This window comes from Gymnodraco acuticeps, unplaced genomic scaffold (genome assembly GCF_902827175.1).
Source record: "Gymnodraco acuticeps unplaced genomic scaffold, fGymAcu1.1, whole genome shotgun sequence".
Lineage (NCBI taxonomy): Eukaryota > Metazoa > Chordata > Actinopteri > Perciformes > Bathydraconidae > Gymnodraco > Gymnodraco acuticeps.
The window spans coordinates 154,147-176,965 of NW_022992150.1; the positions used below are offsets into that span (position 1 = coordinate 154,147).

Below are 22,819 nucleotides of genomic sequence, written 5' to 3' on the forward strand. Positions count from 1 at the left end.
TTTATATCAAACTGTTTTATTGAACAATGACCTTTCATTCTCTGAACACATGCCATTCAGATGAATAATTCACAAATTATGGTCTGACCGAGTCAAATCAATGTTAGTCAACATAGAAGTAAGACGAGAACAGTAAAAGCACAAGATAAGTGAGGATTTTTTTGCAAACAGAGTACACATCTTGTCAAATTATCCCTTTATTAGCTTAAGGACAGTTGGACAATTACTGACTGGACCATATGAAACCTGTGCATTAAGACAGGAACTCTACAATTGAGGGACATTTTTAATAAAAAGGGGTATATGCAGAGTCGTGACCAGCCTTATTTATGAACTTCATATATTTAATTTAAACTCTCATTTAAGTTACAGAAAAATAGTCAAATAAAAAAGAAAGAACAAAAAGGAAAAGAAAATGTTTGCAGCAATGTACTGATGTGACAACTGCTGGCAAGAAGGCTGACTGCCACATACACTGAGTCTCTTTAGATTTCCAAAGGTGTCAATCAGCGCTGCAGCATTTGATTTAGCTGTATTATATTATCAAACCTTCAACTTTGCCAGGATGTGTTTTGAAGAATAGTGAAATTTTAATTATACCTAACATTAGTTACATTTGACAAAGCCATGGAGGTTTTCCAGGAACTTGATGTACTCTTGATGCTCGGCGGCCGTGCTCAGCTCCATCAACTCATCAGCGAAGGTGTTGTCAACCCCGCGGTCAGCCAGGAAGTCCATCAGGTGGTCATACAGAGCCTGAAAAAAACAAAAGTAAAGAGGTTAAAATGTTCTAGTGTTAATTACAGCTATCATCTGATTTATTAACATGATTTTTACATTGTATAGGTTATTAATCTATTTCCTTAGATCTTACCCAGTCCAGAGCGTCTGTGTTGAGTGTGTAGCTGTTCTCCTTCCAGTCTGTGTCTCCCTCAGGCTGGAAACTGACCTCACGAATGGCAAAGATGTCGCTCTCCTCTTCTCCTTCAGCATGACTCACCTACAAAAACGCAAATCCAGATTTTCTGTTACACTCAAAGTCTCGGAGTGAAAGGTCAAAGACACGCTGTAAATATGACATTGTAATGTCTAAGATGCACCATTAAAAGTCTGACAATTATTCCAAAGAAGTATAATTGACAATATGCCCAAATGCTTTTGTTACTTTTCTTTTAGAGGAAATGTACATTTAAGTTCATAATAAAGCATGGATATTAGATAACTAAAATGATCGCCATAACTGCACCAAGTTACAGGACCTTCCAGCCATCAAAACATTGTAGTTATTCCTTCACAGTTCATTCTAGACTTGCAGGAGTTGCAAATTGCGAGCTTCGTATTTTTCAAACACCGGTAAGAGCGTCCACATTGATGACACGATGCGTTCGTTTGTGTGTGGCTTAAGGCAATATGGAGATGTCTGTCATTACAAAATGTGTATCCAAATACCTCAATATGGATACTGCAACACTATTTTAGGGGCGACTATAAAACTGATTTACAAGCAATTTTTAGACCGCGACATTTCAAAGAGTAATCATCAGTTATGTGGGTGTTATGACTAAGCATGTAAAGGAAAATAATAGAACAGTATGGTAAGTTCAGAAAAAAGCACCCCTGACTATATTATAGCCATTAAAACCAGGAAAAAAGCCACTTCTGCCATTTGACAATATCCAAAATATGAATGTCATGTTATTTTAAAGTACTTGTAGGGGTGTGACGTAACTGCATTTAGTTTTATGTCACGCACACAGCACTTTGTTATTTAACTGGCTACATTAAATTGGATTATATAAGACTGATTGAAGGATGCATCACTGTTCTGTGCAAACGAATGCAGGCTTTGCTTACCTCATCTTCAGGGAAATGGCAGTCAAACACCAGGGAATGTTTTGCACCCCGTTTCGTTACATCGACAACAAAGTTGGGTGATGATACAATTTCTGGCTGTAAAGAAATAAAAATAATTACAATCATGTTATGAAGTTAAAGGTTTTTTTCAGTCCATTTGTGATTAAAAGACAACTATCCAGTGCAATGACATCTCACACGTAATACAGATTATCTGTAACTCACCTCTTCCTCTGCGGATTTCTGCTGTCCCTGCTCTGCCTCTTCCTCAAAGTTAGGAGGAATGCTATTATTGACGTTGAATGTGACAGTGATTCTGTAAAAAAACAAAACAGATTATGAGCTTGTTAGTGTGCCCACGTATTAATAGTAAGGTTTGTATAAATCACAGACTGCACAAGACTTACTTCTCTCCGGCAACATTCCTTGAGAGTTTAGCTTCTGTGCCATTCAGAGCCAGCTCCCATCCTCCAGACATCTTAGGAAGGTTGCTGTTTTTCTGGATCTTCAGCTCCTCTTTGATTTCATCAGACAGGAAAGCACCAAATGCTTTGTCTCCTGTTGAAAAAGTTATACAATCATTAGATTTTTTTTATTTTTGGAAAATCCAATCTTCACAACTTCATTATGTTTCCTGTAGGTTAATGGATTCTAACTGCTTACAGAATATCTTTAAAGCAACCTACAACAATGCTTAATACTCATGTTCATGTAAGAGTAGCTGTTCCCTTCTTACAACTTTGATTGAACTATTCATTGCAAGTTCTGTTAGCTTATGTCTTTAAAGTTTTTCATTATAGGTCGTTACCACAGTGTGCAGTACACACCATGCTAAAATGCTCAATCTATATTTGACCGATTGAAAAAAAAAAATTCGGTTTTATATATATATATATATATATATATATATATATATGTGTAATACTTAACATATTTACAAAAACACATGTCGACACAAACCACACAAAGACATGACTTTGTGAACCACAGTTATTATTTGTTTGCAAGTTATCGTTTTAACTACATTCTATGAGGACAACTGAACACATCTTTCAAGGTGATTGCTAGCTAACAGTGGGATGATACAGACTTCATTTGATGAGAAAATTACATAAATTACATAATTTCTGAGTAGAAATGTTGACATGAGGTCTTACCTACACAGTTAATCGTTTTATTCTCTCGCCATTTAACCTAGGTTAATATTGACTGATATACGAAGCAAGCTAGCTTGATCAATTAATAACTTTCACATCCAAACGTACCTTCTGTGTGCAGGCTTCCACATCCACATGATATCGAGGGATTCAACGCTTTTGAACTGAAGAGTTTTGGCCTGTATCCTGACGACGCTCCGTTGTTGTTCAGCATCCAGAGAGACCGGGTGAAGGGCCGAGTTGTGGCCGAGCTTGGAGAGCACAGTGTCGGGCAGCTAAGAGGCAGGGTTCGGGCTGTGGAAGTGGCAACTGAAGAGATGCGGACAGCGGCTCCCACCGCACGGACAACTGACTTTAGCATGACTGTGTAGAAATGTGTGAAGGCTTTTAGTGCAGATAAATAGGTTTGACAGCTCACAGCTACCGGCTAACTCCCCGTTACTGCTGCCTGCTTCAAGATTATGGAACACACGTGTGGAAGGACACATTGACCTTTCTTCACTATGACCTTTAAACCGGAAATAGTAGTTTGAAACCGAAAGAAATAAAACAAAATAATCTCTGTTTCTTCAGAAATTCTTAAATACGACCATTACTTTATAAATGAGTTGTATAATAGAGTAACAATAGTGTTAATGATATATATATTTTTAACGTTATAGACAATGCTATGTCACTGTCCTTCCTACAACGCCCCCTGTGGAGTGAGAAATAAGTGATTTCTGTTTAAAACAATCTAAATGTATTGAACATCTTTTTATTCGTTTGCAGTAATGTATAATGTTGGCAAAATATGCATTTAAAGTAATTATATGTAAAATATCTTAGCACTTGAAGCATTATTTTCACTGTTTTGTATTGCAGCATACATATGTTGTCCCCATTTGTACACACATGTTTTAGTATAATGCATATATTTTCACATACTAATTTCTTATTTTTTTATGTTTATATCTCTTTTTACTTGAATATAAGCAGATACAAATTAACCTTATGGTACAAATCTCAACCTGTCGTACAATGGACAGCTTACCCCCCCTCCCCCCCCCTCTGTAGACTTGGTATGTCTTAAATGTCCGGTTAGGATGTATTAGAACGAAATCTAAAATGAAAATTGTAAATAAGCAATCTGTATGTAAAAAAACCACCTGTATGTAAATTGTAAATAAGCCATCTGTATGTCAAATATGTCTTATATGTCTTAAATGACATGATGAATTGGAAATGGGGGACCCTGATGTAAACAAGACGAAAGTCTTTCTCTGGTCTGCATCCCCTTAACAATTGTATGTTATGAGCTGTACTGTACTGTACCCAATATACAAGCTGTTAATAAACTTTTCAATCAATCAATCAATCAATTCACCCCGAGAATCAATAAAACATATGCTTAACATTTTGGAAATATGTTAACCTATTTATTTAAATTATGTGAATAAAAATGGCTGGGATTAGTAGTCTTCTATGCTTTTTATAACATCAACACACTTGCTTAAAAATGTTTTTAGGTCAGGAAAAATATCGGACAGTAAGTGCTTCAAACCTGGAAAATCTTCCTGTGCCTTCAAAGCTTCACTCTCCTGTAGATTTGTGAATTTTATTAGAAATTATACCAATATGGGTTACGTAAGACATGAACAAATCATATTAAATACACCTATAATTAACTCATCAAAAGGCATGCATTGAAATCTTGCAAACTTCATAACACAGAAATGCCAAAAACAAAACCTGATTGTAACACGGTCTGATTTTCTACCCCAGATGCATTTGATGTTTTATTTAGAAATAATGTGTTACTTATTTGGGTAACACTATATTTTAAACCAACCCGAATCCACTTTGAACACTAAGTAGACATCTATACTATTCCTAAACGTATTGTACATATTAGTATAAATATGAGCATCGTCACAAAAAGGGCAGGCGGTCTCATAAAATCTGAAAACTGCTCTTTTACAGTGGACATGTACATCCAGGAGGGAGGGCTTGCATCATTCTTAGGATGTCTCGGTGTAATGAGGGGAATCAGTTGCATCAGTTAGACATGTAGCCCTGCTGCCAGAAGATGGTGCTGTCAGCCCACAACTAACCCAGGAGAGCAAACTTTGATTGCCCTTGCCAAATAAAACAAGGTCATCAGATCATACTACAGTCTAAAGAAATAAAAACACATCTCAATGCTCGGTTTAATTCATCAATATGCCACATTTAAGTATAATTTATCTCAACTAAATAATTTTGTCAAATAATGCAATAATGTTATGCAATCTTGTTGTTTTTGTCTGGCATCAATACTACATATATTTATAATGTACATTTTTCTTTATTTATACTTTAGTTGCATTTCCCCACTCCTAATTATAGATGCCATTTTTAGCATTATTATTTACTGTTAAGCATTGTAGTATACCAATTTTAGTTTTGTACATATTTATTAATTTGTTGTATATGTCACATTTTATTTACCATTTGTATCTTATTTTCCTTATAATTACATGTTTATTCTAGAATAAGAAATGTTTTAACTTAACCCAATTTCCCTCAATAATAATAATCAATAATGTATTTCTAATTCTGAATCATCTGATTTTGCATATTTTGAAAATGCTTTACATAACAAAATAAAAATGGCTGGATTAAGAAGTGAATTCTGCTTGTTCTGTGAAACCGGATTTTTATTAGAAACTATACCAATAGTGGTATGCGAGACTTGAACAAATCATATAATATTAAATATAATAAACTCATCAAAAGGCGTGCACTTAAATCTTACACAAAACATGACATGCAGATCTTCAACAGTCTACTTCTTCTGAACACAAACTTGTGTAACATGGTCTAATGATTCCCCTACCCAAGATGCATTTGGAATTTTTTTAGTTAAAAACAATGTGTAATTTATTCAGGTTACAGTATATATTGTACAATCCTGAGTCTTGTGTAAAAAAGACAAAAGTAGGCATCCACCCTAAACATGGTGTGATTAACATTCTACAAAGTATGAGAGACCTGAGGGATCAAGTCACTAACTACAATCTGCATGCATTGCATACATGTGTTAGCATACGTCTGTGTGTAGTCTGTGGGTGATGAACATGGAGAATAAGGCATGCTACTTCTCCTGATCTGCATGTATTTAGAAACAGGTGATAAAGTCATAGAAGGGGAAAAAGGCATGCACTAGCTTACAAGACATGTGCTGCATGAAGAGTAGTTATAAAAGAGAAGTGATGTCACTGACATGTAAAAACCTCATTCTATTTTCATATTTCCTTGTATTTCAAAGACCTCGTTAGATAAAGACAATGCAGTCGTCCTTGCATATATATAAACCCTTAAGACCACTTTGTGTAAAACCAAAACCACATGGCGGGGGAGCTTAAGACAAAACTGCTTTGCATAGCTTCAGAAAAGCTAACATTTCAAAGACAGTTAATTCATCATTATTCAAAAATTATTCTGAAAAGAGCCACCAGTCAGTCTCCTTTAGCTGTCTGAGTCTTGCTGGGCAGGTGATTTAACAATTAACTACAACATTTTCCGAAATATTTATATGGAGAGTAGTATTTTATCGAGTCGGATAACATTTTAAAGGAGGAAAAACGAGTCAATTACATCAGACATTGAAGGATGTGTCGTGTGATGTTACCTGTGCTGTTGAAATACATGCACATGTTTGAAGAATGAATGCATGACATCTCAAAAAGACTTGTTTCAGGTGGCTAAAGCAAGCTGTAATACTAGCAGGAAGAAGAAACTGTTGATACAATCTGATCTACTGTGTTATAGGAAGTTAAAGTTGTTGTGAGGCCTCAGTTTGCAGATTTCTGCTGCAGTGGCACATGACGAAGGTCGCCAACTGGGAGGTAGTGAGATCCAGATATAGTTAACTACACAGAACATATTCTGTGTGATTGCAATCGATAAGTGTCCAAATCCAAACTCGTCTTTGTAAAGGGAACACATTTTTCAGTTTTGTTGTCACTGGGTGTTCTGAGGAAAGTGAAGGTGTCCTTATAGAGATTTACTTTAGTCCTGTTTCTCAGCTGGTTAGCTCTTGCTGGGGTGGAGCTTGCGGCCAAAGTACTCTGGAGCCGCCTCCAGCAGCCAGTCTGCATCCACCAAACACAGGTCCCTCATGTAGCAGCGGGACGTGTGCAGCAGCTCGTTGAATACCACGTATGCCGGCTTGCCCTGGAAGAGGACGGAGGAGGGGTGGATGGACACGGGCTGGTGGGTGTCCAGAGCCAAGTAGCTGCCGTCAGGTTGCAGCTCTGCGGCATTGACGAACATGCCGCGGGCGATGCAGCGGCGAACGTTCCCCATCTCTGCCCCACAGGACCCCAGCTTCATATTCAGCTGGCAAATCAACAAGCACAACAGGACATGTTAGCTAAAAATGCTAATTCACTGTACAGCAGTGCTCCTAGTACTAGACTCCTGGTACTAGGATGGGTTAAATGCAGAGAACAAATGTTACTGTGTGCTGTGTGACCATTAAAGAGGGTTTCATCCCTCCCAATTCTCAAATTCTATTTGTTACAGTATTGCTATTAAAAAGGTTGTATGGGCTGCTGTGGACGCAGAAGTCTATTACACAGCTGTAATTATTAAATAAAATCACTACTTACTGAATCATTTCGCTGATAGAATGTGATAATAGCAGCCATAGAAGTGTTATTCACATCCATCTTTAGACTTATTTTGGTATTTGAAAAAATATGTAAAATATAGTTTATTTTCAGTTTTTTCCAACATATATTTAAAGATAGAAAACCGAATGCATGGGTTGGAAACAATCATAAGCAGTTGATACTGGAATCAATTCCACAAATATAAAATAATTTATACTAATAATAATATAAGCTGAGTTTAGTATTTAGGCAATGTGATCTCAGTTGTCTACCCCTGTCTCTTCATAATAAAGAGGCACTCTTTCAACATCCCCCGCCCCCAAATATACTGGTCAAATACTAGACATGCATACATATGGCAATATTCAAAGTTATAAATGTAGCTTTGAACTATTCAGTATAGTCCTACTTATAACTTATTTTGTGAGATAAATGTGACATTGAATTGTGAACACACACACACACACACACACACACACACACACACACACACACACACACACACACACACACACACACACACACACACACACACACACATCACACACACACACACACACACACACACACACACACACACACACACACACACACACACACACACCACACACACACACAACACACACACACACACACACACACACACACACACACACACACACACACACACACACACACACACACACACACACCACACACACACACACACACACACACACACACACACACACACACACACACACACACAGTAGGGATGTTAAGATTCACATCGGTGCACTAGCATAAACGTTCAAGATGCGAGTGCACCGGTTGAAAGAATGCTAGTCGGCTACAGTTTGGGTTGAACTCGCGATGCATCGGTAAAAAACAGATTCATTCATATAATATCCCCTCATCCTGTCAGCACTCAGCAGAGACAATCTTTGATCTTTGCTTCACACTGCGGAGGCCGAGAGTCTCAGTTATCAACACACATGGAAGTCGAGGAGAAAGAGAAACACAGCGCACCGAAAAATACCTACAAATCAAACGTTTGGCAACACTTCGGATTGTTCAAGAAAGACGGTCAACTTGAAAAATCGCTCGCAAATTGTTAACGATGCCGAGCCGCTTTAAAGTACACAAGTAGTACGAGGAACTTAGCGACGCACAAAGAGGCGACATGGGGTCTGCGGCTGAAAAGAGAAACCTGAAAGTTAGACATATGAGTTAAATCACTCAGTGAGGTGTTCTGTCAGAGAGAGGTGTTTAGTTTACAGCAGCCTGTGACGGCCAATAATAATTGACATATCTTCCTTACAATTGTAAGCAGTTATGAAATACCTGTTTGTGAAAGGTTATTTGTATTCTTTATTGTTCATATAGAACCCACCGCTTTCTGCTCACTGGTGAGTGAGCCTATGAATGAGTGTCAAGCACATCAGGCTGGCAGCTGTATGGGCATTGCTCTATGGTAGTTGTTATTTGCACATTGTTAATCATGGGCAATGCATCCTTAAATTGTTTAACTGTGAGGTGTTTTAAAATTGTACTTTACTCTGGAGACAGAGAACACTACTACACTTGTGAAAAGGCCAGTTTGTGAAAGGTCCAAGTGGCAAAAAAAGAAACAGTATGATGGGATGCGCAGTACTAGTAGAGAGAACCAAATATGTAAAGCACTTTTTTGTTAATTTATGATTTTCTGCATATAAGGCAGGGCTCGACATTATAAATGGCCCGCTGGCCCGGAAGCACTTTTCAGACCCCCCGGGCCAGCATAACGTACTTTTCACTTGCCCGCTCGGGCCACTAAAATATTGTTTTTTAAAAAAAAAAAAAACAGCTGTTTCCTGCGGAGCGCAGCGGGAGCAGGCTCCCGTGAGCGGGAGCGCGCTCTTTCACTACAGACTTTCGCGCCACCTAACCATTCGACAAAATGTTTTTAATACCAGCGGTAACCGGCCAAGCGCCGGGCAAAAACGATCTTCAAATAAAAGAAAGTCACCGGAGGAGTTAAAGGAGAGTGACAGGGAGTATGAGAAGAAGAGGGAGAGAAAGTTTCAGCCAGCTTGATCGATGGAGTTGGCTTCTATAGAGTGGTGCAGTGACGCGTCCTAAAACCCTTTTATAATCTATCGATTAGATTTATGATTAGAAAATTATAAAAGTAGGGTAGACATGTGGAGATTATCCGGCTGAACAAAACGTGCATTTATCAAACAGGTATGTTTTCCACAGACTTTATTTCCAGCTATTTTCCAAAACCCTGTGGAGAAATCCCATTGCTTTTTGTCGAGGGAACCAGCAGCTTACTTCCTGGTTTTAGGACGTGTCACTGCACCTAACAAGGTCTTCTGTCGGCTCTGTACATTAATGCCGACCTATGCTGACAAGTAAGTGAAGAGTAGAACATATAAAGGTATATTGGCTATAGGGAAATGTCCCAACAGTTTAGGAGAATGAAGGTTCTAATCTATTACATAGCCATTACATTTCTAACTCCTGATAATGACAGGAAGGCAGAAAGCGCATTATACTCATAATAATAGCAGACATTTTTTAACAATGACCACAATATAATTATTTTAATAAACCAAATATGAACAATTGAGGAAAATGAGGAAGAACTGATTGTTCAAATATTGTAGTACAAGTAGTAATGTAGTTAGTGCATAAATTACTATTGCAACAAATGTGTTAATTTTCTTCATTATTAGTCGATTAGCCAGTGGTTACAATGGTGGGGCCAGTGATAATAAAATTCCACCGGCCCGGAGTGCCAATGGAATTTTACCCTTAATGTCTACCCCTGTAAGGAATAAAACAAAAATCCTCTGTCGTACCATATTGAAGTATCATTATTTTGCATTGTGTTGAATCGTATCGCCCCGTATCGCATAATGTTGAATCAAATTGTATCAAACTGTATCGCAACAGGGGTGTATCGTATCGCATCGCCTGGTGTTTCAAAGGTATCGTTAATGTATCGTATCGTTGGCAGCGTATGGAGATGCGCATCGTATCGGCCTCAGTGATGGAGATGCACATCCCTAATGTGTAGGATACTCAGCTGCGTACCTTAAGGCAGATATCTCGGAGTTGCGCCTGAACGTCTTTCACCAGACCCATGTTCCTGCTGTTGACAAAGTTCTCCCGACACCACTCCTTTAACAGAAGACATACAGATTATAAAGGTCGCCCAGGAACACAATTTAATCTCTGGAGTTTGCTTAGTCACATTCTTTTCCTTCCATAACTGATGTATGTGTTCTCACCTTATTACCGGTGACTTTCTTGAAGGCTCTGTAGATGTTGAGCAGCGTTATGTGGTCTCCTTCGCTGGAGGAGAACTTCTTGCGAGCAGCGAGCACCTCTTCCCGCTTGGCAGGAGGGTTAAACAGTACAGTGTCCACCGACAGCAGAGATACGATGCTCAGAATCTCATCAGAGCAGGAGTAGTCCGGAGACAGCAGGATGGTCTGTGAGACGGAGCAACCAAGGAAAGGAAATGTTAAATCATATTCTATCTGGGTTGCGCGTGTGACTCACTTTTTCCCACATTTCCTAGCACTTCTTTACCTTGGAATATCGGGGCTCCAGAGGGAAGCTGGCCATCTTCTTTCCAAGAGCAGTGAGGAAGACATGCCCCTCCTTCCTCTCTACAGCTCCCAGCAGCTCCAGATGATTCACAGCAGAGCGGACGGCCTCTGGGATAAACACAACATGTTACTACCAGGGAACAACCCAGAGGTGCAGAGTAACTCCTGACCAAGAGCATCTTACCTGGAGAAGGCTTGGACATGAAATCAAAATTCATCACATCTGGAACCCCCAGAGCCATGAGCTGCAGCATCACACTGGATAGGTTACACCTGCAGCACACACAGGAACACAAACAACTTTCAATCACACTGACCTTAAAAATGCAACATGTTGGAGAAACACAGAATCCTGTCGATGAGCAAAAATGTAGTCTTATTATCAATATAACAAAAGGTGTTTTACTATGGTTGGCGACATTGAAATTCCCCTGCAGACAATATTTCTTTCACATTATGTTGTGAAAAAAGCATAAATAAAAAAGAGACTTTAGAGGTTCTGTTGCAATAACTAGGCAAGTACGGGCTACATACAACACTACACTGAAAAAACATTGCGTCATTTTATTTTACCATTATTGTATACTTATTTCTACCTTTTATGTGTGTATGTAAGTCTAAAGGTAAGCAACTTTACACTTAGCTAAAGACATCTATTGTTTTGAGTGATAATCTGCTCATATGGCCTGTTTCATACGGTACCTCTGGATCTCGGGCACAGTCATGGGGATGAGGCTGTCAAACTCGTTCTCGGTGTAGAGGCGGTAGCAGGATCCGGACTCCTCCCTGCCGGCCCGGCCCGCTCGCTGCCACGCCTGAGCTTTAGAGACCCGCTGCACCGCCAGCACCTCCAGCCCGCTGTCTGAATCACACAACACACACGAATACTGCCACCTTTACTACATACGTTTTAAACCCTCTGAAAAGTGCAGAGTAAAAAACTGTTAACATCTAAAACATGAAAGGAGCAAACTGAATCCTCTTACCAGGACTGAAGCGTTTGGCCTTCACCATCCCCGAGTCTATGACAAACTTGATCCCAGAGATGGTGACTGACGTCTCGGCAATGTTGGTAGAGAGGATGACCTTCCTGCACCCCTGAAACGGTAGAGAGGTCTTCATTATGGATGAGGAATACATTTATACAATACATTTTTGGAGTGTTCTCTATAAATGTCCCTTTGTCTACATCACTGTTGCCTTTACCTTGGGAGCTGGCTGGAAGCACCTGAGCTGCTGTGCGGGGGGGAGTGATGCGTACAGAGGGATGACCACCATGGGGCCGCAGCCATCGGGCAGATGCTTGGCGATGTCACGACATGTCCGAGCCAGCGCCTCGATCTCTTCCTGACCCGTCATGAACACCAAGATGTCGTGGGACGGAGGAGCTTCCTGCACGCAAACAGGGCCGTGTTGTGTTCAGGTGTCAAGAAGAATCATCACAGTACATCAACAAGGATAGGTGCTCACAAACAGGCTTATGTATTTAATGCAAACGCTTATTGATTTGTTTGGGCTTGTGTGGAACCTGGACTGACTTGATATCAAAAATAGGAACAATGTTGCTCCAAGGGAGGGGAAGCCTACTGTGCAGTGGAAATGCAGCATAGGACTTCACGAACCAACCAAAACTGTTAAGACAGGAATGTTCTCCCTACACAGATTTAGCAGACTACCTGATGGATCTGGAAGATGGTGACGAGTGCGGCCTGAAGGTAGTCGGACTGCGGATGCTTGGTGTAGTAGATCTGGATGGGATGCTGCCTGCCCTCCAGGTACAGTACAGGCGACTTGTTGAAGTATTCAGAGAACAAATCCACATCCATGGTGGCTGACATCACTATGACCTGTGAAGGTTTCACAGAACAGTGAGAAAAAGGTTTAGGATTTGGGAGAGCAGATAAAGTTAAAAAGATGATTTAACAGATCACCAGGGTAGAGGAGGAGAGTTAGCATATAGAAATGAAACCTTTTGCGTCACTCACCAACGTTGCTCTGATGTCCATGATGATGTGTTAATTTTTTTATTATTAACCCTTAAAACTCTATTTAGTTAACACTGTTGATATTATGAAAAAATGACAATTAAATATTTATTTCTAAATGTTCTTTCTTTACAGTCTGGATTAGATTTGTCATTGGTAAGCAGCAACATTGATTTTGATGTATTTAAATGTTTTGTGCAGAAAACCAGGGAAATAGCATGTTTCCCATAGGAAGAACCTGAAATAATCGCTCAGTCTGATGGAAAACTAATAAAAAAAGTAACATTTGGAAGCCAGGGCTCTATATTGAACGTGTGATATAATACAATGCAGTGTTTCCCCTAGGTTTACTGCATTGGCAGGGTGCTGCTCGAAAAAAATACTTTTATTCATGTAGCCTACACTTCTTCCTTTCATTGATACATTTAAATCACCTGACTACAGCATATAACATACCTGCTGCAACCCTGTGCTGCTTCTCTGCCTCATCCTCTATTGCTGGAGGCAGCTCCACCTCATCTGATCTCTGATATGAAAGTAATCATGTTATGATCATATTGAGCTATTGGTGTGAGTCTAACATTAAACAAGCAGTCTGCTTGTCATACATTGCTGACGATACATTTTTAGAGGCAATTTGTTGAGTCACTGCCACTAAATGCCGGTAGCATCAAGCTAGCAAGTCCTGCATTAGCTTCACATCAACAGGTGTAGACAGGACATCCAATTGCTAATTTACTGAATAAACCAACTCACATCTCCTGTCTTTTTTTTTCTTCACCCAACTCATTAGACCAGGGATCGGCAACCTTATTTTATCAGCGTGCCAACGATCGTGAATTATCAACGGGGGGGGGGGGGGCGAAGAGCTCGACGCTCGTGAACTGTCACCAGGAGGGCGGGGGGAGCCTCGTTGCGGGGAAGCAGTGTGTGGACCTGTCAGCGCAACTTACATTATAGGGATGCTCTGATCGGATCGAGTGGGCGGGGCCTATGGGGATCTTCCATTTAAAGTTATGTTTAAAACTCAGTTAATAGGGCTCATTCACTGGCGCTTCCACAAACAACAACCAACATAATTATTACATTCAAATGAAGTACATTATTCAAGTTTACATTAACTCTCCCCTCTCTCTCTCTCTCTCCTGACAGCCTGTCAGTAGGCCTATCTCATGCAGCTCACTGATCCAGTAATGAGTGACCCGACAGTGAAGAATAAATATATGTATAACTAGTTTAGCTTATTCCAGAGGTAGATAACATAGCTAAGTGTGTTAGGTCTAACTCTTGTGTGTGTTGCTCCGCTCACCGGTCCGTCACAGCGGGTGGAGCTGCAGGATTTCTGCTTCACACAAGTTGCATACCGCTATTTTATTGTCTTTTTCGGACACTTTAAAATACTGCCAGACCGGTGAAGCCATTTTGGAGAGCTTGTTTTGGCGCACACAGAGAAAAGTGTCATGTATTTTACGTCATGCGATCGGCTCTCGCGATCGGCATTTTTAGAGAGCACCGATCGATCGGCAGAGAGTGAGTATCGGTCGATATCGATCGGCGGCCGATCGATCGGAGCATCCCTAACTTACATGATGCCGAATTTAACAAACACATTTAAATAATTGGTTTAAACAGCATAATAATAAGGACGATCGTCCGTTCTGTGATTCTCCAGAACACACATGGCCAGTCCGCCCCTGTGTAGAATGTTATTTCAATGAGAGATGAGCAGATCGCCACTGGGCTTTCAACTAAAGACACGGCCACGCAAAAACTGTGGCATGTGTACAGCTCCTTATAGGTACTGCAATTTGTGAAGTGCTTTCCTCTGTGGTGAAACGATCAGCACTGCACCATGGAGGAAAGCGGCAGAAAGTCACCTGGAATTAAAGAGAGCGGGGCTGCGTTGCGTGCATGGCTTCCTTCTGCAGGTAACGGGGAGACACGCTCTGGCGGCGGTCTCGTTCAGGATCCGAAAATACAATTTAAATATTTTGCACACTTATTCCTAGTGTGCCATTGGTTACGGTGGCACGCGTGCCAGGGGTTGCCGACCCCTGCATATTATTCATACTATTCGTTTGCTGGCGTTTCATTGTTCTGTCAAATTCAATACTGTAGTTCAAAACCGCGGTACCTGCTCACCATCTGTGAGCTATTTTTAGAATGCGCACGCTACGTTCGTTGTCGCGTTCGCGCGTGTCGACCTGGGCAGGCTGTGTGTGTCGTTCTCCCGTGACGATAACGGCTTGCGGTTAAAAAATAATAAACAAATTTGAAACTGGGGGGGGGACACAAACGGGCAGACAGCAGAGCTTGGGGCAATAATGCAGATTTGTTTGACTCTTTTACACTTTGTTGTTCTCCTCCTTTCCTCCGCTCTTATCTGATAGTGAGTGTGTGCATTCGTGTGTGTGGGGGGGGGGGGGGGGGAGCGGAGGGAGAATGTGAATACGCAAAGCAGTGGACACTGAAACATGCACACATTGGATAAATAACATAGGTGTTTAGTTTATTTAATAAAAAAGAGCACATGTTCAATGTGAAAAGTGACCGTAGATAGATTACTTCAGTTGCAATTTGGTGCTATATATTTTTTTTTTTTAAATAAAAAAATTCATAAAAAACACTTTGAATTTTCAGGCGGGGTGCGGGGCTCCGTTGGCAGGGCGCAGCGCCCCGCCAAGACAATGGTAGGGGAAACACTGCAATGCATTAATTTATTCTGTAAAAGTGTGCTTTCAATGTGGACAATGTTGTCTTTCGGGTGTAACTCGGCTAAACTGTTTATTATAAACGTATTAATGGAGCTAAAAAACCCAGACCCATTCCAAAAGTTATGTCACGTGCATTTACACAGACAAAATTAATGAAAGTACTCAAATTTAACAAACCAAAAATATCCCTAGTGAGGCTCTATAATTACCGTGACAATAAGCATTTTTATCTCATGTGCCCAATGCAGTGCTGGGATTAGCCGCCCAGTGTTAAATATATTTTTGAAGCCAGGACCCCTGGCATTCCTACCTTCAGGGGAATCTTATTTAGTTCCCTGCGCCTGCGTTGAGCAGCCTTCACCACGCCGAACAGAACATCAGTGTGCACGGTGCGCTCGTGAGCCTCGTCCAGGACCACCACAGTGTAGCGCAGCAGCAGGGGGTCTCCGATGGCCTCGCGCAGCAGCATGCCGTCAGTCATGAACTTCAGCTTAGTCTCAGAGGAGGTGACATCCTCAAAGCGCACTGTGTAACCAACCTGTAAATAAGTTTGATAAGACTTCAACTGAATATGTTCTGATACTAGGCAAGGCAAGTTTATCTATATAGCACCTTTCAGCACGCGACAATTCAAAGTGCTTTACAAAATAAAATAAGACATTTAAGAATAATGTAATAATATTACAGCAGAAACACATTATATATCCAGGGGTGCACATAACTTTTTTGCCCTGGTTCTCAAAGGAGCACCTGGAGATGTTGCTTGGTGCTCATCCTTAAAATGAACTAAACCGTAACTTTTGAGGGGGTCTTGACTTTATTTGCCAGACACACGGCACTGAACACACTTGCAGAGGTGAACACAGTAACACACATGCAGAGGTGAACACAAGACAACATTAGCACGACCAGTCACAAGCTGTCATCACTCCTCCTGAATGTTCTCCTCACTGTCTTCCTCTCTGTCAGACATGGTAGCTGATGATGTAGGCCTACTTCTTTCTCTCTGGTTGAGTCTGTGATTAGCTGCTTGCATTCACAAGTCAACAGCTGGTTTTGGGTCGAAAGTCTCTGTTGTCATCTTAGACAAGTGGATGTAATCAAATAAGTATGTGAACATAACCAATAACCTACCATAGCCAATAACAAATTAATGTAACTTATTTTATTTGTGTTGTTCATTCATATCTTATTTTACCTTAACATTTATTTATTTATGCATTTTTTTTAATCTCTCCAGTTTTAAAGGATATTTTTGGTTACTGTCCTATAGTATACATTGGAATGATTTAAAACCTGTTTATCCCAATAATTATAAAGGAGTGCCTTGGAAATATGTGTTTACATAAATTGCGACCAAACCGTTTGAACTTAGACTTTACCTCACTGAGCTGTAGTTATCAGTCTGACTGGAGAGGACTCTCCCTCCACATTATTGTAGAAACATCTTCTTATATCCGTTAGAGCAGCTAGCACGGCACCAGATTCTAATAACAACAGCGCTGGTACCACCCTCCCTCTCTCCCTCGCATTTTGTCTGTGAGCTGCGGGCGCCAGATAAGCCAACATCCCCCATTTTCATCACTTACAGCGCCCATCGTACAGGGCAAATGAAACGTGTAACCGGGGTGAAAAGGGTGTTACATTTACTTAATTATGAATATTGTTACATCAAGGCCGAAAATTAGGATGAGCCCCAACGGGCAAAATGTTTTTTTCCCTCCCAGAACTGCCAGCGCAGCACCTCCCCAGATCTGGCGCCCTAGGCGAACATCTAGCCAGCGCTACGGGCCGACCCTGAGTTCATATCATGGTTCATACATGTATGCAACTCGCAAATATCTTTCTCTCTCTCTCTCTTCTCCCTCTCTCAATGTTGGTACGCAAATGCGCTTTGTTTCAAATGACCCGGTGCTCTTTTTTTGGCGGAGGTGCGCATGCGCACCTGCGCACCAGTTATGTGCAGCCCTGTATATAATGGCATTTTACAACAGGCATTTAAAAAGCAAAGATTAAACACAACAGTTATACAATACATGAATAAAATGCATACGGCAGTGCGCATATGAGCTCAATTAAAAGCAGCGGCAAAAATATATGTTTTCAGTCTCGATTTGAAAATACTAAAGAGGCTTCTCAATACTCAAATTTCCCCTCTTCGACTCCTCGGTCCTCCGGTAGTGACCCGGAAATGAATTTCAGCGCGCCATTTTGAAGGACATCTAATTTCTCTAAATGCACACCGAGGACCGAGGATCGAGCGTCGAGGAGGCTCTCTGGAGGAGCTATAACCGAGGATACACTGATGGTTCCTCCACGGCTCCTCCACGGATGCATTTCCGGGAACGGTGGAGGCGTGACGCACGGCCGGACTTATCTCAGCCAATGACAGCTATGCATGCATCCCCTGGATATTATTTTAGAAACTGCTTTCATCGTGTCGCGATGTTTCCAGAGAGAACAGCTGTGAGGTCCGTGCAGAAAGCAGAGCAGTGTGTATAATATCACTCAGTATAACAGGCCTACTCTCTTTATTTGCTTTAGTTTAGTAGATATCTACAACAAAGAGTCGATATTTTTCTAAAACCATTGCTTCACATAATAAAATACACAACGGCTTATGCTTTAGGAGCTGTAGGTGTGTGTGGTACAGTGTGTAGGTGTGTGTGGTACAGTGTGTATGTGTGTGTTGTACAGTGCGTAAATGCGGCGGACAGACGGGTCTCAGTTGGTTTGGTGTCCTCTGCTTACTTTTAATAGGCCTACTTGTAAATACAACTTTTGGCCCGTAATTTAAATTCCCCATTTCAGCGACCAGAGAGAGGGGGGATATATCCAGTCTCTGATTGTGTTACGTTATTATGAGAGTGCTCTCATACTTTAAATTGTATATATTTATATAAATATATTTGTGTGTGTGTGTCCGCATCTGTAGCCTGTTATTGTCTCATTATACCGCACTCTCAATGAATTCAAAGTAAATATGTGGGGAATAATGTTCAGCTGATCTAACAGAGATACAGCTATGACAAAACACTCGACAGCTGATGCAGCTGTTGCCACGTAATAATGAACGGACGTCTCTTTAAAATGACCGCTCAGAGGAGAGGAGTTCTCATTTCTTTAACGTCTGCTGCTTCCCCTCCTCTCTCCTCGGTTCCCCTCCTCGGTCCTCCGCTCGCATCTCCTGTGGGCGGGTCTAAGTCTCGAGGAGGGGAACCGAGGAGGGGAGTCGAGGAGGGGAAATTTGAGTATTGAGAAGCCTCTTAAGAGTCTCTGCGGACATGCATGTTTCAGGCAGTTTGTTCCAGATTGTCTGGGCATAATAGCTAAACGCTGCTTTTCCATGTTTTGTTCTTACCATCGGAACCGAGAGTAGACCCGTCCCAGAAGACCTGAGACACCTTGATGGATCATAACTATGCAGGAGATCGTTAATATACTTTGGTCCTAAACCATTTAGTGATTTAAAAACTAGCAATAATACTTTTAAATCAATTATTTGGCCAACTGGAAGCCAGTGTAAAGATTTCAGAACAGGACCGATGTGATCCACTCTTTTAATGTTAGTAAGGACTCGAGGAGCAGCGTTCTGAATCAGCTGCAGTTTTCTGATGGATTTTTTTTGTCAGCCCTGTGATTACACTATTGCAGTAGTTGAGTCTACTGAAGATAAAAGCATGGACAAGCTTTTCTAAATCCTGTTGTGACGTTAGTTTTTTAATCCTAGATATGTTCTTCAGGTGATAGTATTCAGACTTAATAACTGTAATGTGACTGTTGAAATTAAGGTCCGAGTCCATCACTACACCTAGATTTCTAGCTTTATTAGTGGTTTTGTAGTCTGCCAACTGAAGCTCTGCGATTACTTTTAAATCGGTCCTTCTTTGCTCCAAAAACAATGATCTCAGTTTTTTGTTTGTTCAATTGGAGAAAGTTCTGAGTCATCCAGTCAGTGATGTGCTCAATGCACTTGCTCAGCATTCTAAATCGGAGAATAGTCTCCTGGTGTAATTCTAAAATAAATCTGGGTGTCGTCTGCATAGATGTGATAGCTTAGATCGTTGTTTTTCATAATTTGAGCCAGTGGTAGCATATAGATATTAAAAAGCAAAGGTCCTAAGATGGAGCCTTGAGGAACCCCGCATGACATATTTGTCAGGGCTGATGTGTAGTTGCCTATTGAGACAACGTTTTTTCTGTCCTTTAAGTAGGTACTAAACCAATTTAGAGCTGTTTCTGAAACTCCCACCCAGTTTTCTAGACGGTCTAGCAATATGTTGTGGTCAACAGTATCAAACGCAGAGCTGAGATCTAATAATACCAACACTGATATTCTGCCATTGTCCGTGTTTAAATGGATGTCATTTAATGACCTTTACAAGAGCAGTCTCAGTGATGTGGTTTGGGCGAAATCCTGACTGGAACACATCAAAACCGTCATTTAAAAACATGAAATGACTCAACTGTTGAAAAACAGCATTTTCAATCAATTTACTTAAAAAAGGAAGGTTTGATATTGGCCTGTAATTATTCATTACGGTTGCGTCTAGGTTATGCTTTTTTAGGAGCGGTTTAATTACTGCAGTTTTCAGGGCCTGTGGAAATACACCAGAGTGGAGAGACTTGTTTACTATATGAAGTAGATCTGAGGCCAAGCAATGAAAAACCTTTTTGAAAAATCCTGTGGGAATAATATCGAGGCTACAGGAGGAGGATTTCAGATGTTGAATAATGTCTTCTAGGTCTTTAGCATACTACTATATCAAGTCAGAAACGGAGGGAAAGTAATACATTTAAAACATCCTCTACTTAACTGTGTTCTTTAGTAAGGTCCTTGGATGGTCTACTTCAGATTCAAGACATGTTCTTAAATTGATGAATTGTATCAACCAGTCTTCTTATGCATATGTAGAATCAAAGACACAAACTTGTCAGCACTCCAATGTGCACATAGATTCTTATTTTTAATTAAAAACAAATCCCAAATAAGAAAACATTGTTGAATCTTAGTGACAACTGCGTAAGTGGGCAAGTAATGAGGTGACACTCGATGTAAATATAGCGTTTGTTTGTTGTTTGTCAAGAACACACCAAAGGGAACATTTAGACCAGAACAGACTAAGCATATGTGTGGGAAACCTGTCCGTTGTGCATACCAGCTTGCCGAGCTGCGTCCTCTTCTCCTCGGCCACCCTTCCTGCCAGAGATATGGCTGCCACTCGACGGGGCTGAGTGATGGCGATGAGTCCCTGTCGCCCGATGCCGGCCTCGTACAGATACTGAGGGATCTGAGTGGTCTTCCCAGAGCCAGTCTCTCCTGTAAGAGAGAAGTTAGATAGGGTCAAGAAAGACAAAGTTAAGATGCTACATTATAAACGTGTAGAGTAGAAATTACATTTTCTGAGCCTGGCCCTGGTATCACTTAAATGTGAGACAACTCTCTTTTATATACCAACCAAAAACTCCCATGACATAGTGGAGATATTATTATGAATTCTTTAATTCTTCATTTAAGATTCTTGTATTTTTTTCAATTACTGTAAAACATTTAGCAAAATGAATTACGTTACATATGCAAATTATCTTAAGGATATCATGGTTGTTCAAGACAAATTTCCACCCAATTCAGAATAAAATAAGAATTTGGTGAGGTTAAGAATACACTTCAAATCATTCACAATTTGGAAAACTATTATTTGATGTAAAATTATAGGATTTTGCGACGTACAGTGAACTGAATAAAAGTTTTCACATGATGCTTACAAGAAAATCCATGACATTACCTATACCAAGAGGTCTTGGTGAATTGGTTTGGAATTACAAAAATAAAAAAAGAGAAGAGGCTTACTGTTGTTAATCAGAAAACAATATTAGTTAAGATGTAATAGTTTAAACTTATCAGAGCATCACATCACAGAGCTGACAACATAGTTTTTTGTCAGAGTGAACCTTCCCTTTAATTGAGTAGCACAAGAGTGGCTAACGATTTAGCATCATTAGCTGAGTGTGGTTCTTACCTATGAGGATAGCATTGTGTAGCTGCCTCAGCTGGTTCATTAGCTGGGGTTTCGCCTGGTAGATGGGAAGCTGTTTCCTCTGGACTTCTATCGGAGTGGTTGCATTTCCCTTTCTAGGCAGCAGCATTCCAGGTTTATTCTTATCGTTACGGAAGAAAACAGACCCCGGCTTGAATTTTTTAGCCGGTGGATGGTCGTGGTCGTTGGGCATGGTCTAGAAAAAGTGACTCTGTTAGCGGAATCCTTTCAGCGTGTTGAGTATGTTTCTGAAATGTCTAAAAGAAACAAAAACGTATTTATCATGCTCATTGACAGACAGGCAAGCGTCACTGCGGTTGTTTTGCTACCTCTGTACGTCCCCACGTGGTCAAATTGGGCGCAGATGTTTGACGTCACAATTGTGTTGTAGAGTTGTGCAGTGACGCGTCCTAAATACCGGAAGTAAGCTGATTCTGGCTCCCTTGACAAAAAAGCAATGCAATTTCTCTATAGGATTTTGGAAAATAGGTCGAAATAAGGTATGTGGTTGACACACATTTAAGAGACGGATCACGTTTTGTTCAGTCGGATAATCTCCACATGTCTATCCTACTTTTATAATTTTCGAATCATAAATCTAATCGATAGATTTATGATGGATAGATTTATGATTGATCATTTTTTGTCGAGGAAACCGGAAGCAGCTTACTTCCGGGTTTTAGGACGCGTCACTGCACCACTCTATTTTAACCTTAATCTTAGTATACATCCATGATTTTAACCCGAGTAAGGACCAGTAGCGTAGGCAGAAATTTACTTTAGGGCGGGCCTTTATAAAATAGGGTGGGCCAGCTTTTTCCAGGGGGAAAAACGACTTTAAGGTAGGCCTGGC

The 22,819-nt window shown here is 40.6% G+C and overlaps 2 protein-coding genes across 3 annotated transcripts; both read right to left on the reverse strand.

The window, feature by feature from the left end:
* On the reverse strand, nucleotides 1-3,510 carry c1qbp (complement component 1, q subcomponent binding protein). The gene is made up of 6 exons (XM_034204097.1): nucleotides 3,120-3,510; nucleotides 2,262-2,412; nucleotides 2,080-2,170; nucleotides 1,855-1,950; nucleotides 875-1,000; nucleotides 1-756 (listed from the first exon to the last, which is right to left on the reverse strand). The coding sequence occupies exons 1-6, from the start codon at nucleotides 3,370-3,372 to the stop codon at nucleotides 607-609; spliced, it is 867 nt and encodes a 288-aa protein (XP_034059988.1). The 5' UTR covers nucleotides 3,373-3,510; the 3' UTR covers nucleotides 1-606.
* Nucleotides 3,511-5,668: 2,158 nt separating this feature from the next.
* dhx33 (DEAH (Asp-Glu-Ala-His) box polypeptide 33) lies at nucleotides 5,669-22,339 on the reverse strand. Of its 2 annotated transcripts, XM_034204223.1 has the most exons (12): nucleotides 21,949-22,338; nucleotides 21,088-21,248; nucleotides 16,239-16,466; nucleotides 12,906-13,076; nucleotides 12,436-12,621; nucleotides 12,216-12,327; nucleotides 11,932-12,091; nucleotides 11,414-11,502; nucleotides 11,210-11,337; nucleotides 10,906-11,109; nucleotides 10,709-10,795; nucleotides 5,669-7,373 (listed from the first exon to the last, which is right to left on the reverse strand). In XM_034204223.1, the coding sequence occupies exons 1-12, from the start codon at nucleotides 22,157-22,159 to the stop codon at nucleotides 7,065-7,067; spliced, it is 2,046 nt and encodes a 681-aa protein (XP_034060114.1). In that variant the 5' UTR covers nucleotides 22,160-22,338; the 3' UTR covers nucleotides 5,669-7,064. The 2 variants fall into 2 exon arrangements, with proteins under 2 accessions (XP_034060114.1, XP_034060115.1); XM_034204224.1 differs by lacking the exon at nucleotides 16,239-16,466 and having other exon boundaries at nucleotides 21,949-22,339.
* Between the last annotated feature and the right edge of the window lie 480 nt (nucleotides 22,340-22,819).